The sequence below is a fragment of the Furipterus horrens genome, unplaced genomic scaffold (assembly GCF_987537825.1).
Source record: "Furipterus horrens unplaced genomic scaffold, mFurHor1.1.pri manual_scaffold_7, whole genome shotgun sequence".
NCBI classification, from domain to species: domain Eukaryota; kingdom Metazoa; phylum Chordata; class Mammalia; order Chiroptera; family Furipteridae; genus Furipterus; species Furipterus horrens.
In genome coordinates this window covers 70,013,937-70,030,090 of record NW_028327177.1, presented here as the reverse complement: position 1 = coordinate 70,030,090, position 16,154 = coordinate 70,013,937, and the positions used below count along the sequence as shown (strand labels likewise).

At 40.2% G+C, this 16,154-nt stretch overlaps 1 protein-coding gene across 2 annotated transcripts in view; it reads right to left on the bottom strand.

Annotated features, from left to right (window-relative positions):
• Window positions 1–13,258, bottom strand: part of LRRCC1 (leucine rich repeat and coiled-coil centrosomal protein 1) — a 34,342-nt gene extending 21,084 nt beyond the window's left edge. Inside the window, exons 1-6 of one of the 2 annotated variants that reach the window (XM_090283778.1) lie at window positions 12,993–13,257; window positions 10,924–11,129; window positions 10,547–10,612; window positions 6,094–6,261; window positions 5,524–5,699; window positions 5,221–5,430 (exon numbers count right to left, since the gene is read on the bottom strand). In XM_090283778.1, coding sequence (XP_090139904.1) covers window positions 5,221–5,430; window positions 5,524–5,699; window positions 6,094–6,261; window positions 10,547–10,612; window positions 10,924–11,129; window positions 12,993–13,081 — 915 coding nt within the window. In that variant the 5' untranslated portion in view covers window positions 13,082–13,257. Of the gene's footprint in view, window positions 1–5,220; window positions 5,431–5,523; window positions 5,700–6,093; window positions 6,262–10,546; window positions 10,613–10,923; window positions 11,130–12,992 lie in introns of both variants that reach the window. The other variant, XM_090283779.1, reaches the window with a different exon arrangement.
• Between the last annotated feature and the right edge of the window lie 2,896 nt (window positions 13,259–16,154).

Sequence of the window (16,154 nt, the reverse complement as noted above, 5' to 3'; positions counted from 1 at the left end):
AGAAAAAACCACAGGAGAAATTAGACAATATTCCTAGCTAAATAATAATGAAAAGAAAAATTCTGTTGAATGTGGCTAAAGCAGTGCTTTAAAAGAATATTCAGCCCTGGCTGGTATGGCGTAGTGGATTGAGTACCAGCCTGTGAACCAAAAGGTCGCTGTTTTGAATCCCAGTCACGGCACATGCCTGGGTTGTAGGCCAGGTCCCCAGTTGGTGGCATGAGAAAAGTAACCAATAAATGTGTCTCTTGCACATTGATGTTTCTCTTTCTTTCTCTCTCCCTTCCCCTCTAACAATAAATAAAATCTTTTAAAAATAAAAAGGATATTCATTACTTTGAATAATTAAATTAGAAGACATATCCAAACTCAACAACCTAAGCACTTACATTAAGAAATTAGAAAATGAAGAGAAAATTAAAAGTAGAGGAAAAGAAATAATAAAACACAGAAATCGACAACATGAAAAAGTAGATAAAATTAACAAAGCTGATCTCTGTAGAAATCAATAAACCACCCAGCTAAATTTAGACTAAGAAAAAACAAAAAGAGTTGCCTTAGAATTATTAAAGAAATTGAATTAATTATTAAGAACCTCCCAGGCCCAGATGATTTTGCTGGTGAACTCTAAAATACTTAGGGAATAAATAATCCAGTCTTACAAAAACTCTTAGAAAACAGAAAAGAAGTTCTCAACCCATTTATATAGCCAACATTAACCCCTACCATTAAAACCAAAGACCCTACAATAAAAGCATAAACCAGTATCCCTCATGAGCAAAGACGTAAGAACCCTTGTAACATACCAGCAAATTGAATGTAGGCATATATAAAAAAGATAATACTATATCATACTTATCCCAAGAAAGCAATGTTTAACATCAGAAAATTAACATGATTCATCCTACTATGTGAACAAAGAAGAAAACCATATGATCATTCGATACAAAAACATTTGAAGAAAAAAAATTCAACGCCATTAGAAAATTCAGCACATTGGGCTCTTCCAGAAAGGTACCAGAAGTGACCTCTCTGAAAATGGTTTGCTATTTGCTTGACCCAGAAAACCCTCCAGAGTCATGCAAATCAAGAGGTTCGAATCTTCATGTTCACTTTAAGAACAAGGGTGAACCTGCCCAGGCCATCAAGGGTATGCACATTGGAAAGGCCACCAAGTATCTGAAAGACGTCACTTTAAAGAAGTAGTGTGTCCACTTCCGTCAATACAACGGGGGAGTTGGTAGGTGTGCCCAGGCCAAACAGTGGGGCTAGACACAGGGTCGGTGGTGTAGGCGAAAGTCACAAGCCCTCTGCCGCCCAGGTGTCCTGTGATCTCAGCCTGCAAGAACTTGCAAACAAGTCTTGCCGGCGCCAGCGGCTGCACGCGGCTCCTGGTGGCTGAGTCATGGAATCCAGGGAACAAAGCGGGCTGAAGACCTAAGCCTCCTTTCCCATAGTGATAACATCAGATGTGGCGCAGACCCTTGGATCCTTACCCGCACACAATTCTTGGGGGCTGGTTTACAAGTCTCTAAGAACAAAGAAGCTTGAAAATTAGTGTCTCCTCTCCCCTAGCGACTATATCAGATGTGGAACAGACCCTTGGACCTTTCTGATTTACCGCTTTGCTCTGTAGCTCTGTAGGTTAATGTTTATCCCTCTTAGTGGGATCACATAAGCCTTTTAGTTCTGTAGCTCTATAGGTTAATGTTTATCCCTTTTAGTGGGAAGAATGTTTGTTACCATGTAAGGCTTCTTAGTTTCTATTTATTTTTAAAAAAATTTTTCTGTAACCCAATAAAAAGAATGGTCGGGCTGTTAGCAATCGCTGATGGCCTGAGTGAGCCACAGACCCCCACCCCGTTCGTTGTTGGCCGCACACCCTGCCTGCTGGAATTATCTCTGCGTCTCTTTCCACAAACTTCACACAACAGGTGGCCCAAAAAGAGTGCTGATATTTTGCCACACGTGCTTAAAAATGCAGAGAGTAATGCTGAACTTAAGGGTTTAGATGTACATTCTCTGGTCATTGAGCACATCCAGGGGAACAAAGTTCCCAAGATGAGGCGTGGAACTTATAGAGCTCATGGGTGGATTAACCTATACATAAGCTCCCCCTGCCACGTTGAGATGATCCTCACTGAAAAGGAGCAGATCGATCCTAAACCAGAAGAGGAGGTTGCACAGAAGAAAAAGATATCCCAGAAGAAACCGAAGAAACAAAAGCTTATGGCCCAGGAGTAAATTCAGCACATTGGGAACAAAAGTAAAATTCATTTGATAAAGAACATCTATGTACAACATGCAACTGACAGCATACAGAATGGTCACATAGAGCATGCTCTGGAAACAGGAAACGTGCCCACCTCACCATTTCTCTTCACACTGCAGTAGAAATCCTAGCTGTTGCATTGAAGTAAAATGGAACAGCATAAAGATCAGGAAAGAAGGAAGATGAATGTTCATGTAGAAAATCATCAGGAATATACAAAACAAGAACCACAACTAATAAATTTAGCAAGGTCAGAGGATACAAGTTATGTATACAAGAATCAACTACAGTTTTGCATACAAGCAGCAATCAACTGAGATACAAAACTACAAAAATGTTCAGTTACAATCATGACATAAAACAAAATTCTTAGAAACAAATTTAATAAAACATGTGTAAAACTCATATGTTAAAAACACTGCTGAAAACAATGAAACGGTTCTAAACAATAGATATCACATATCTAAGACTCAATATTAGGTTATCAATTTTCAAGAAACAGACAAGCTGATTCTAAAGCTTAAAGAAATGCAAAAATCTAGAATACCCAAAGTAATTTTGGAAGAAAAAGAAAAAATGGGAAGACTCAGAGTACCAGACTTCAAAAATTACTATGAAGAAACAGAAACCAAGAAAGTATGGTTTTGGCATAGGATCAAAAAATGTATCAAAGAAACAGAAAAAAGGGACCAGAGATAGAGTCTATAGTTTGCAACATCATGTGACTTTTTTCAAGAAAGGCATCAGAACAACCCAGGAAAGAAGAGCCTTTCCAACAAGTGGTGTTGGGAAAACTGAATATCCACACAGAGGGGAATGGATTCAACCCTGCCTCCTCAGACACAGACCTCAGTGCATAAGTAAAACCATAGCTTTTTAGAGAACAACACAGGGGAATATCTTTGTGACTTGGGGATACCCAATAGTTTAAAAGTTCACAGAAAGCAATAACCATAAAAAAACAAAAAAGATAAATTGGACTTCAATAAAATAAATGAATATGTAATCCACCATTTGAGAGAAAATATTCACAAATATTTGACATTAGAATGCAGAATATATAATGAATTCTTTCAACCCAGTAATAGACTAACAACTCAATAAAAATATGGGCAAAACATTTGAACAGACACTTCACACAAGATTTATGAATATTCAGTAAGTCCATGAAAAGTGCTCAACAATGAAAATCATTATTGATATTCAAATTAAAATCACAAAGAGTACCAGAACACACCCAGCAGAATGGCTAAAATAAGATCAGTGCTGACACCCACATTGGTGAGGATATGGGAAACTGGACAGTCCCTTGGGCACTCTTGGTGGGACTAAAATGTGTTGACTACTCTGGGTAAGCTCTGGCAGTTTCCTATGTAACTGTAAACACACCTGCCTATAATCCAGAAATCCAACTTCTAGCTATTTACTGGAGGAAAATGAAGACATAAGTTCATAAAAAGACTTGTACAGTAATGGTCATAAACCTGGAAATAACCCATTGAAACCTCAAGAGGTTAATGAAAAATAAACTCTGGTGTATTCATACAATAAACCACTACATAGCAATAAAAACAAACTAGGTATAGACAATCCATGTATTGATTTCAAGATCATCAGGTAGGATATCAGGAGATATGGGATTGAAGCTCAATTCTGTTTTATTAACAAAGAACTCTTAACTCCTGGGTTTCTTTTCCATGTAACAAGAGCAGTGACATATTAATTCCTACCTACTTGACTGAGTTGTAGTGAGAATGATATGAGTGTAAGAGAAGCTGCAAAGTTCCCTTTAAATTTAAATTAAGCTAAAATCTAAGTTCTGAAACTGGTCGAAGAGTCAGCCATGAGACAAGATGGAGAAGAAACCTGAGGAAATGGAGGAGCTGAAAAGCTTAGTAATATATCATCAATGATATCAAAGAAAGTTAGGTCAGCACCATGTCCCACTATCTCCCTCTGTGGCCCCATATGAAATAAATCTCTGGGCTCTCTGGCACGAAGAATACCTGTATCCTTAGTCACTCACTCACTCACTCACCTAAGGCAGACCTTGTTTATTTATCATTGTTAGTGTCATAGCTACAATAGTTCAGGATGATTGAAAACTCACTGATGCATAAATATCCCATAAACGTCCTCTGCTTCCATCCCCATCCCATTTTTAGGAAAAAAAAAAAAATTAAAATTACTAATTTTGAGGTAAAACTGACATTTGACTAATGGTCTACTCACCCTGGGCATATCCACAACCTTTCTGCCCTACATCCAGGTAGGGGGATAAAGTAATAGTCCGCTGCATGCCGGGAGGTGTGCTGCTTAAGAGACCACCTGCCTGCACGTCAGAACAAGACTGTCAGAGTGAGGGCTGCAGACCCAAACAGCAGTAAGTTCTAGGAATTGTAGTTTACCCACACATTCAAACATTCTAAAAATCAGTATAAAGGGTAAAAGAGAATGAATATCTCAGGGAAGTAGAGATTTGGGGAAGATCTACTGGAAATATAAGTTGAAGCAGGAAGTATATAAGTTAACTTGAATTTAGCTGTGAGTCCTAGAAGTGATTTTGACCATCAAACAACTGAAGAGATTTGAAAAGTCAAAAGTGACTCACAATTCCCCATGTTAACAGACATGAATCCAAAGAGTTGTTTCCTTCCGTTTGAATTAATAAGTAGGTCAGTGGAAAAAAGATGAAGTATAACAGAAGTTACATAATGATTGTTTGAAGGAGGATAACAAGGAAAAAGAGGGGGAAAAGGTATCACCGTTTCCTACCACTAGTACTATAACAATTCTGTTTCTGGAAAAGACAGAAATATACATATACACGAATGCAGTAAAGACACTGTTTCTAAATGGTCCACTTGTACCCATTTCTTTATTTAAAATTTTTCTGAACTAATATTTATTCAACAAACACATTGCTTAGAAAAAAATTAAGAAGTTACTTCATTGAGAAGTTGTAAAAACTGGTCATCTAATTTCTGAAGTTTCATCTCATTCTGAAAATCGCCTTCATGATTAACCTTCTCTGGCTTAGAAGATGGACACACAGACATGAAGCACGGCAAATCAGTATCAGTCGGTGTACTTGAAAACTGATCCAGGGGAGCCATCTCATTGATGGGAGCTGTCACCACCGGCATGCTGTCTATGATCTAGGACAGATACAACCCAAATCCTTAACATTTACACATATTAATTAAAAGTTGAAGTTATCTTTGTATTTGGAAAAAAATCTAATACTATACCTCATCTTCACTTATATTTATGGGAGAATCAGACGAAACTAAATTATCCAGAAGACCTTCAAAGCACTGTAGACTTGACGAATTTATTTGTGATAGATTTACCGGTTCCCCAAATATGTTCTTGCAATCCAGGATTCGAAGCTGTGGCAAGGTCTGGAGCATAACTTCTCTGTACCCTTGGAAACAAATCATTCAAAATGAAAAAAAATGAAACAAAAACTCAGGCATTAAAAAAGGTTAATTACTTCTAGAATCAACTAGATTCATCGGCTCTCAGATATATTACCTACAGCTGCAGTTTTATACTGTAGGAATATATTGTAGTGACATAATTTAATTTTGAGGCACTCACTTATCAAATATAACTGTATAAATAGAATTACTAGTCTGTTAACCCTGTGTTTTTCTTTTAACAGCAATTTAGTTTGTCTAAATGAAATAATTTGCAATTATGCTTTTCCAAATACAAAATAAAAAATTGCAAAGCGTAAGACAAATAAAAGCAGGTTAAAAACACCAGTTGCTTTGTACACTGTTACAAAAATTTGAACACTGTTAAGTTGTTCCCACCTGGTAAACAGCAGACAGGATTATCCTCACCATTCTTCTCCAGAACAAGATTCGTCAGGAAGTGCAAGCCCACCACACAGTGAAGTAAGTGATGGATGCTGTCTATGCAGTTACTGTGCAGGTCAATATATCTAAGTTTATGTTTGATTCCATGAAGAGGCATCAGACCTGCAAGCCAAGAAAACCCTGCTGATGCCACAGCAGCAACAGCCCCAAGAGCTCACTAAACATCTGTATGTGGGTTTATTTCGAGAGACAAAGGAGCAGCATGCATCTCATGAGGAGGTTCAGTTGAGTCAACTGTTGTTTTGAAGAACAGAGGTTCCTATAGTCTGGTTCTCTTCAAACAAAACAAATGGGCCTCCCCAGGTCATGCAGGTACTTACAGAACAGTAAGAACAACGGCTCCAGGCTCCTTTTTCATAAGCAGACACTGAGTATACTTCAATTTTTGGTTTGAGCAAAAAATACAAACAGCAGCCCTTTGATTTAGTTCCCTGGTAATATCTGTATCCCCAGCTTACCTAGAGTGTGGTAATGCTAGCAACCCCATCCCTGGGCACCCTGACTTGGCTCAGCTATGGTGTCCCAGGGCCATGCACCCTGCCTGCATATCCCCTGGAGCACTGGCTGTTTCTCTATTTTGCTTGTTAGTTCATTTTGTTCATTGGATTCCACAGATGAGTGAAATCATATAGTACTGGTCTTCCTCTGACTGGCTTCTTTCACTTAGCATAAAACTCTCCAGGTCCACCCATGCTATCACAAAGGTTAAGATTTCTTTCCTTTTCACGGCATAGTATTCCATTGTGTAAATGTACCACCACATTTTTATCCACTCCTCTACTGATGAGCACTTGGGTTTCTTCTAAATCTTGGCTATTGTAAATAATGCTGATATGACCATAGGACTGCAACTGGCTAGTTCTTTCCTGCCTCAGAACTGGCTTCCAAGCGGAGCTTGCTAAGCAACAGTGCGGCATGAATGTGTGGAGGATATCAATGCCTGCAGGGCTCCTCTCAGTCCTGGGGAAGGGAGGCTGTCAGTGGATCAGTGTCCCAGCCTCCCTTCTTCTGGAAGGGCCATTCTGAAATGCAGCCCACACTGAAAAGTTCCTGTTCCATGTCGCTGGTTGTCTCCTTAAGAGTTTTCGGCAGCCGTCCGTCTCGAGAGACGATGGTGTAGCTTCTTAAGAGTCTATCTGCACCGCCGAGAATGGCTGTGCAGTCCGACTCGGGAGTGACACGGTATCTGTCTCCTCCCATGTTGAATCGACATCTTGCGATGACGCTGGAGTGTCCTCTCCAGTGAAGCTGAAGCTACAGAGCCTGGGCAGGGTGATATGGAGGGTCTGCTGTTGCCCATGCAGCAGACCCCCCCTCTCTTCGCAGCTGAAGGGTCCAAGGGAAAGACGGAGTCAATACAGCTTGGCTTCAGGTGCGCCGCAGGAGTTGCCGGTGTTGACTACAACGTCAAACCGCCTTAGGGACTCCGGCTCCGGATTTTCTGTCGGGGTTTACTCCCTTAGCCTTTCCCCTGAAGAGGTATGCTGCAAGGCAGCGGAGGTTTTTTGGAATCAGAGTTTTCCTTCTCTGATGTGCCCTGACTGGAAGATCGAACCAGCGACACTTAGCTCGCAGGCCGACGCTCAATCCACTGAGCCAAACCAGCCAGGGTCCTCCTTAAGAGTACCCCTCCTCCATCCACATAGTCTCTAAGACCTTCCACCATGTCATGTGCAGCCTCAACACCTCAACACACACACAATCTAGCAGGCTTCTCAAACCCTCATTTCTACATTTTGCTTCCCAATCATCCCACATTAGAAAGCAGTCCCATCATCCAGCTGTGATTACAGAGGAAACTCATTTTCACTAATGATCTTCACCTTCTTTTCCCTCCATTCCCTAATCTTATCCATTAGCAAGTCCTATGAAGTCTATCTGCAAAACACATTTACCCATCTCCACTGTCTCCATCCTCATCCAAGTCTTCATCATTTCTCTCCTGAACACTGGAGCAGTTCCACCTGGGCATCTGACTTCTCCTCTCTTCCTAAAATGCACTCTTCCTCACTCAGCAGCCAAAGTAACCCTTTAAATACATGCACTATATCACTTGATTAAAGCCCTCCAATGGCTTCCTGTTGTACCTATGACAATATGCAAACTTCACCCTTTGCCTTCTTCATCTTTCTTCTTGCACACAAACCCCTCACTTGTTGTGCTCCAGCCACACTTCCTTCAGATCCTCTATTATGGCAAGCTCAAGCAAGCCTTAGTGTTTGCATGCTCTAGCACATAAATTGTATTTATTGAGGTGCTTCTGAACAAATAAATATCATTCTAAGAATTATCTATTAGAACGTCCAGGGATGGCTACTAAGTTTTCTTCATATTCCTTGTCACTAAGTCACTAAAATTCATCCTTTTTAGATCATACAGTTGCTTAACCATTGCTAAGATTGAGACAGAGAATTTCCACCACCCCAATCAGTGTGTCCCTATTCAGCAATTTTCTCTCCCCATCTTCAAGCCCTGGCAACTAATGATCTGATTCCTGCCTTTACAACTTCGCCTTTGTCAGAATGTCATATAAATGGATTCATACAGTGTAGCCTTTTGTGTCTGGCTTTCATGGAGCATAATTCTTTCTAGATTTATCTACGTGCCAAATGTATCAATAGCTTTTAGTGTAAAGTATAATAGTCTCCATTGTGGGGCTGCAACACCATTTATCTGTTTACCAGGTTTTGGAAATTATAAATAATCATAGAAACATGGTGATATGAAAAGCTATACATTCATATAAACATTCATGTATAGGTCTTTGATTAGACATATTTTCATTTCTCTTCTATAAATGTCTAGACTAGAATTACATGATATAGTGTACATTTAACATTATAAGAAATCTTAAAATGGTTTTCCTAAGTACTTGTACCATTTTGAATTCTACCAGCAACGTATATACGTTCTAGCTCCTCCAGAACCACACTCGTACCATGTACTATACTTTTAAAAGTTACCTATTCAGTAGGTGTGAAGTGAGTCTCACTATGATTTTAACATGAGTTTCCTTAGTTACTAAGGGTGCTAAACATTTGTTTTTCATGTGCTTACTTGCTATTTGGAAATCCTCACAGGGAATCATCTGCCCAAATCTTTTGTCTATTTTGGGAGGCTGACATGATCTTACTTGTTTTTCTTCCTCACTACACTGTAAGCCCTGAGGCAAGAACTTTATCTATTCAATATGGTGATTTTTGATAAATATTTGTTGAGTAAATAAATGAACTAACTTATTCAAGATTCACACTTTTCAGATAAGGAAATTGCATCCAAAATGTAATAGCTTTACTCAACAATGCACAGCAGTGACAGACCTACAGCCAATACTCAATCCTAATAATTTCACATCTTTGGGGAAACAAGTTTAAAAAATTAAAATACTGCTGTTCCTTAGGCTTAAGGGTAGGGATTAGATTTTTTTTTTTTTTTTTTTGCATACTAAACACCTAATGTAGGGTAGTATTTTTCTAGTAGGGGAGAAAACAAACGAATCAATAAGGCTGTTTTAAATATTGATAAAGTTTAGAAGATAATTAGATAAACTGCCAGTTCTAACTGGTAATTTAAAAAACAATTATGAAAACTTTTCATTTTATCAGTGTATGAACTTTAATCATTCAAAAAGTAGGTAACAATTTTTCATCTTCTTAGACATGCTAAAGTCAAAAAGGAAAAACATGTATTTGATCTTCAATTTGCCATAGCCTTGGGGATGCTATACACACATACTGTCCAATATGGTAGGATGACCACAGGGGGCTTTGTAATTTTAACCCTTTGAATGTCATGTGTGTTTCGAAATTTGGATCAACATGAGAAAAAGTTATATCAATATATAACCTGAGGTACGAAAAAAAAGAGAACAAAACATAAAATACAAATTATTCCATTATTATTTAATTTTATAGCCATGGAAAAAAGTCGCTGGGAGAGATGCTGGCACTCAAAGGGTTAAATGAAGATTTTATTAAAATAAAATAAAATGACAAATTCAGCTCCTAAGTGCACTAGGCACATTTCAAGTGCTCAACAGCTACATCTAGCCATCCCAGACAGCAGAGGTGTAGAATATTTTCAACACTAGAAGAAGTTCTATTGGAACTCTCCCTCTCGATAGAACAATACATTCATTAATTATCTAAGATTAAAATATTATTTCTCCCAAATAAGGTCCTTCCTATCCAAGTTTTTTCTGTTATGGATCACTCTAGTTTTTATTCCAATTTTTCATTCAGCTGTAGCTGTGGCACCGACACATTCTCTAAATGAAATTTTTGGTCAAAAATTGGATTATTCAGTTTTCTGACATGCTGAGCTCAGTCTAAATCACCACATATGGCAAATATTCAGCATTACAGAAAAATTAAGCACCTCTACTTACCACTAAGATCATTTATGTGGTTATAGGATAAATTCAGTCTAGTCAGATTACTTAGTGCTTCAAGCCCTAAAATAAAATAAAATAAAGCTTTTTACAGGATTCAAATAATTAGTTAGAGCTACATAATACTACAATACTACTTTGTACTGTTTTGAAGCAAAAATACAGTCTCAAGTTAAATAACTGAAATCCATTTTATTGCTATTTTACAAAATACGTTTTAAAAATTAATAACTTTTCTAGAAGAAAAATATTTTATATAATAAATTTTAGTCAGTTTTCAAAAGTTTAATATACATCCATTCTTTTGGGAAGGAAAAAAATGGACTTAAATTATCTTCCTTATTCAAAATATCACATGAAAATCACTTACAAACCTTCTATTCTTGTGATCAAATTGCAGGACAAATTTAAAGTGCGTAGTTTTGTTAGTGTGCTTAGCCCTTCGATTTGACTTATTTGATTAGATGACAGGTCTAAATGTTGTAAATTCCAAACATGATCAATGGCTTTGATCTTCGAGATGTTGTTGCAATGCAGATTGATGGCATGGAGGGTTGAATCTAAGGATAACTCTGATATGCTATAAAAGAAAATATGTATTATCAAAAACAAGTAAAAAATGGATTTTGAACTCATGACCAAAAAAATTAAAATTAATCCAACAACATGTGGATCTCTACTGATTCTATAATGAAATCCTTCCTACTTGTACTAGCCTTGAAAGGTCTTATAAGGTAGTGACTTGTGTCGCTAACCAGCATTTTGGACCATTTATATAAATAAGAAACCTACTAAGGAGAAGCAAGTGACCCTGAGCATTTCTACTTTCTCTGTGCAAAGTCATCAGCACTCAGCAAAGACATCAGTGTAAAGGTCCTGGATCCTAAGAGCCCAGCTCAAATCCGCACTCTATCATTTTTTCTGTTGTTACTCAAGTAAATGAGTTAACCTCCCGAAGCCTCAGTTTCCTCATCTTATTCAACTCTCAAAATTCTAACCAGCAGGTGTCATAAGCAAACTGAAGTTTACAGAAATTAAATAACTTGTCCAAGTTTTTGTAGTTATTACCTGAGTTAGTATAAATCCACATCTGGCTCTGGAGTTTATAATCTTACTTCACTGTTCACAATGGCTATTTAACCCAGAGTGTAGCTGATTTCAAAAGAAACCACTGGCTATTGTTATTTCTAGTGAAAAAGTGCCTGTCTTCCCTCCTTGACATTTGAAATGCACCACCCCTAAACGGAACACATCTCTTCATTCTCTCAGTTATTGCCATTTAAACTGGATCCTCTTTGAAGACAGTAGTTCCAGGAATACAAACTAGTGTACATAGTTCAGGGGAGCTGGATAGAAGAACAGTCGGGAACCAGGACACACAATGACATGCATCTGCTTCACGTTGTGTACCCCTGCAGAAAAAGCTGCCACATTTCTACAGCTCAAACTAGCAATCTCTATAGGTATGACTTAAATATTTCTCAATTATCTAGCTTCTGTCATTTACTGGACTATTATTTAGTCCAGACCCTATGCTCTTAATGACAGCCATTTATTTTCTGAAACATCTCTGCTTCTGGAAATTAGTATTGTGCAGATCACGTGGCACAGTAGAAAAAGCACACAGTGAAATTAGATGGAAATCCATGTGAACTGAACTCAACTGCCCACCAGGTATATGAGGTTGGAAAAGCTATTTATATCCTGAGTCTCAGATTTGTCACTTGTAAAATTACAACCTTGCAGAACTGTTGTGAGGACTGATGATAATATATGTAACATGGGCACACAGCTAGCATTCAGCAAATGACAGCTACTATTAAATATAAATATTCCTTTGAAAAAAACATTTTCTGGGGTCTTCTGGCAAATTTTGAACCAGGAATCAGAACAAGATGCTTTAACTATGAGCAGTAAAGGCTCTGTGCGAAAGCACAGAGGAGCAGAGGCTGGACCTGCTGCTGTTCAGCCTAGCGAACTAATGTCGGTGGGGAAGTGGTAAGAGATCTGGCTAAAGAAGGGCGCAGGGGCCAGTGAGTAACACAGAAATGGCCAGGCCCGGTACGCCATGTACAAGGCTGGGATCCAGGAAAAAGGGAATCGGGGCCTTCAATAGGGTTAAGCTGAGTACTTGCAAAAAGCTATGAGAACATATGCATCGCGGGGCTCTGCAAATCACAAACCGGAAACGGGGAGAGCCCCGAGGCACAGCTAATGAAGCGGTTCCACAGCTGCCGGTGGCCTCAGAGTAAAAGGGGCGCGGGCGGCGCAGGGCCCAGCGGGGCCCAGGGAGATAGGCGGCCCGGCAAAGCACGGAGGACGCCGAGAGTCTGCCCTAGAAAAGGGCGTCGGGGCAGGGAGGGAGCGTGCGCTCCCCCTCCGCGGGCAGCTTCGGAGTGGGTCGCAGGGAAGACGCCCCCCACCCCCCCCGAGAGCCCTTTACCTCCGCAAGCCTTTGTCCATGCAGCAGAGGTCTCCGTAGCTGCTGTCGCCGTCCTCACTCTCGACTTCCGCCTCCACCGGTGCCTCCATGGGCACGGAACAGGGTGTCAACCGGTGCCCGGCGCTGGGGGTGACCTCCCGGAACGAACCACCGCGTCAGTGCAGGTCCGGCCCGCGGGGCGCGGCCAGAGCGCCCTCCAACCGACGGCTGCACTCTTGCTCCCAGCCCGCGCCGCGAAGCCGGAAGTCGTGGCCTCCGTACCGCGGGCTCGCCTTCCTTTAGTGGCGGCAATGGTGGCGCGCCCGGCTCCTGCGGAAAAGTGAACAGCGTCTGTTGCGGGGTGTGGGAAACGAGTGGGTCCTTTATGTAGCTTTTCTGTGTCATTTTTTCGCGTTGCAGGCACTGACTTCTGAAGACAGTTTCACAGCAGTTTGTCTTTGCAGACCTAAAATAAAGTCTTAACACACTCACAAGTTGTTCCCCATCGGCCACGGTTGGTTAATGTTGGGATGGATTCCAATGCTCGGCCTGTCCTCTGAGGAAGGAGTCAAGGAGTCCATTTTTATCCTGGGAGTTTTCACAATTCAGCGGGGAAAACAGTCACCCCACGACGGGGTGAGCACTAATGAGACAATGTAGGGGTAACACTGGATTCTATCCCGATTGAAGGAACTTCATCTTACAGGCCTGACCATGCATGACTCCTTGCTTTCAGTAAAATTCCATTGCTGAAATTTACCAAACCATCCTCAATGGAAAGAATGTACAATGACATCCTTTCTTAATATCAGTTCTGCAAAATAGTTGTTTTGTCCAATGGTAACTAAAATGTTTGTGCAAGCATTATTTTACTGGCCCTTTAAGTGGTCATGGAAAACACTTTGTGACTACTTCAGGATCAGCTTTAGCCTGATGACCATCATGGGACAATTTACCTCATCCTTATTCCCAAGCCCTACACCCATCCCAAGACCCCTATATAAGCCATCTGCAAAATCTCTGGGAAAGCTGACCTCTCTTCTGGTCCACTCCCTTGTGCACGAGCTTACAAGCTTTCAATTAACTCTATCTGCAAAATTTTGTACTGAGTTCAGTGCTCATTTTTATGACATTAAGACTCAAGAACCTGGCATTCAAGGTGTGGTAATACTAGGAAGAGTACAGGAGCAGTGAAGCTGACTGCAAGTGCTGTGGGTAGTAGGGTAGTGCCCTAAAAGCAAGTTACTGATGACTGAGCAGAGTCCTGCTAGGTCAGGGGAGCTCTGACAATATGTGGCATTCCGAAGGAACACGATACCTGAAGAAGGTCAAAGAACCTACTCACTAGATTGCTCTCTGAGTCCAAGTTATAGCTCAACTCTGAAGCTGTCACTACTGAACTAAAATATGTTGTGGCCCGTCATTACTTAACAAATAAAGGCTCAACTTCCTCATTTAATATTGAAAATATTTACAGGCTTAACTATCATTAGTTTATTGTTTAGCTGGCAGTGCTGTGCCTCCCCTTCCCCTGGCTGGAGAAGTTCTGCTTACCTGTTCAAAATGTGTAGCCATGATTCTCTGTTCCTTATAGCCAGATGCTTTGCCATGTGTCTCCAGATCCAACAAGAGGTGGAGGTAGGAACTCTTTACTCGCTTTTTGATTCTGAGCTTGCTTGTAACTATTTTTTAAATCAAATTCATTGGCATTCTAGTACTAGTCCCTGTCAGGGTAGACCTGCTTTGAGAAGTCGCCCAGAGACTGCTGAGGGAACAAAGGAAGGGGGAAGGGGGTTAAGGGGAAAGGCAATTCCCCGGACTGACTCAATGGCCAGTAGGTGCAAGGGAAACGGCGGCGGAGGGGGTGAGGGTAGCTCCTGGTCCTCCTTGTGGGCCCGTAGGAATTGCCCCCAACCCATCTGCAGGCACTTTTTAAATACACCTTTCGGCAAGGGGGAGTTTGCTTATTGACATATTCAGTAGGTCATTTACATCTCATTGCTCTCCCCCTCCCACACCAGCTTAGTTAACATATTGGGCTAAGTCCATTAGCATTTCCTCTGGGAAAGTTTCAGTCCATCAACATATCTTTTGGAAAATGCTAAGTCCAGGACCAGGTTGATTACCAAAATCCAAAGTCCAGGTGTCCATGATCTGACAGTCCCAAGACATCTAATGCTAAACCTCAAGTTATCTTGTATGCTTCTGCTCACTTTCTTGGAAAACAGTCTAAGCTGAATTCTACCCTCCCCTCACAGCTGGATTCCAGTGGCCTTTTCCCCTCTTTGGATATTGTGTCCTGGATATCATGTTTTCATTTTTTTCTTGGTTTATACTCTGCCATAGCATGTGTCCCACAGGAGCTTCTTGCAAAGGGCTGTAACTTTACTAATGTCTTCAAATTTTGAGATGTTCTGAGGGTCATCTTACTGGTTCCCCACGGTCTCCCTTAGCTTTCCGCTTTCTCTAATGCCAATGTCAATTGGCATTTACTGTTCTTTCTAAGTTCCAAAATTTGGTTATATACCTTATCTGCTGTTGTTTCTTATCTCATCTTTTTATCGCTATCTGTTTATGTGTATTTGATTTATTTCATGTTACTTTAATGGGGTTTCAAAAGGTAGCACCACATATCACATCGACCAGCAAACTCTCATCACATTTTTAGTTACCAGAATTCTAGAATGACTAATACAGCATTTATATGGTGAAGGGCAGAGGGGAAAAAAATCATTCAAGTGGCCAGCTGATGCATTTAATTGCTGCTGCCACACAAAGATTATGCCTTCCTCACTGTTGAGCACATTATGTTTTTGGGGGGCCTCATTTCATCTTTAGTGTCACTAGACAAAATGGGCAGTAGATGGCTCTATGAAAGCATCTATATTCTGAACACATGATTTAGTTCAAGTTATAATATCTTTCATAACAAAAGAATATATATATATATACATATATATATATATATATGGTTATAAGAAAGTGAGCTTAAAACCACTACTAGTCATTCAGGAAGAAATTCAGAAACTTGTAAATTTTCTAAGTGTTCTTTATTGTCAGTAAATAATTATTGAATATCTGCCAAGTGCCAGGAACTGTGAGAGGTGTCAGGGCCATAGGGATATGCAATGCAGATGTGGACCTGTCCAAATGCAATTTACTAGCAACAAGAATTCTGAAACA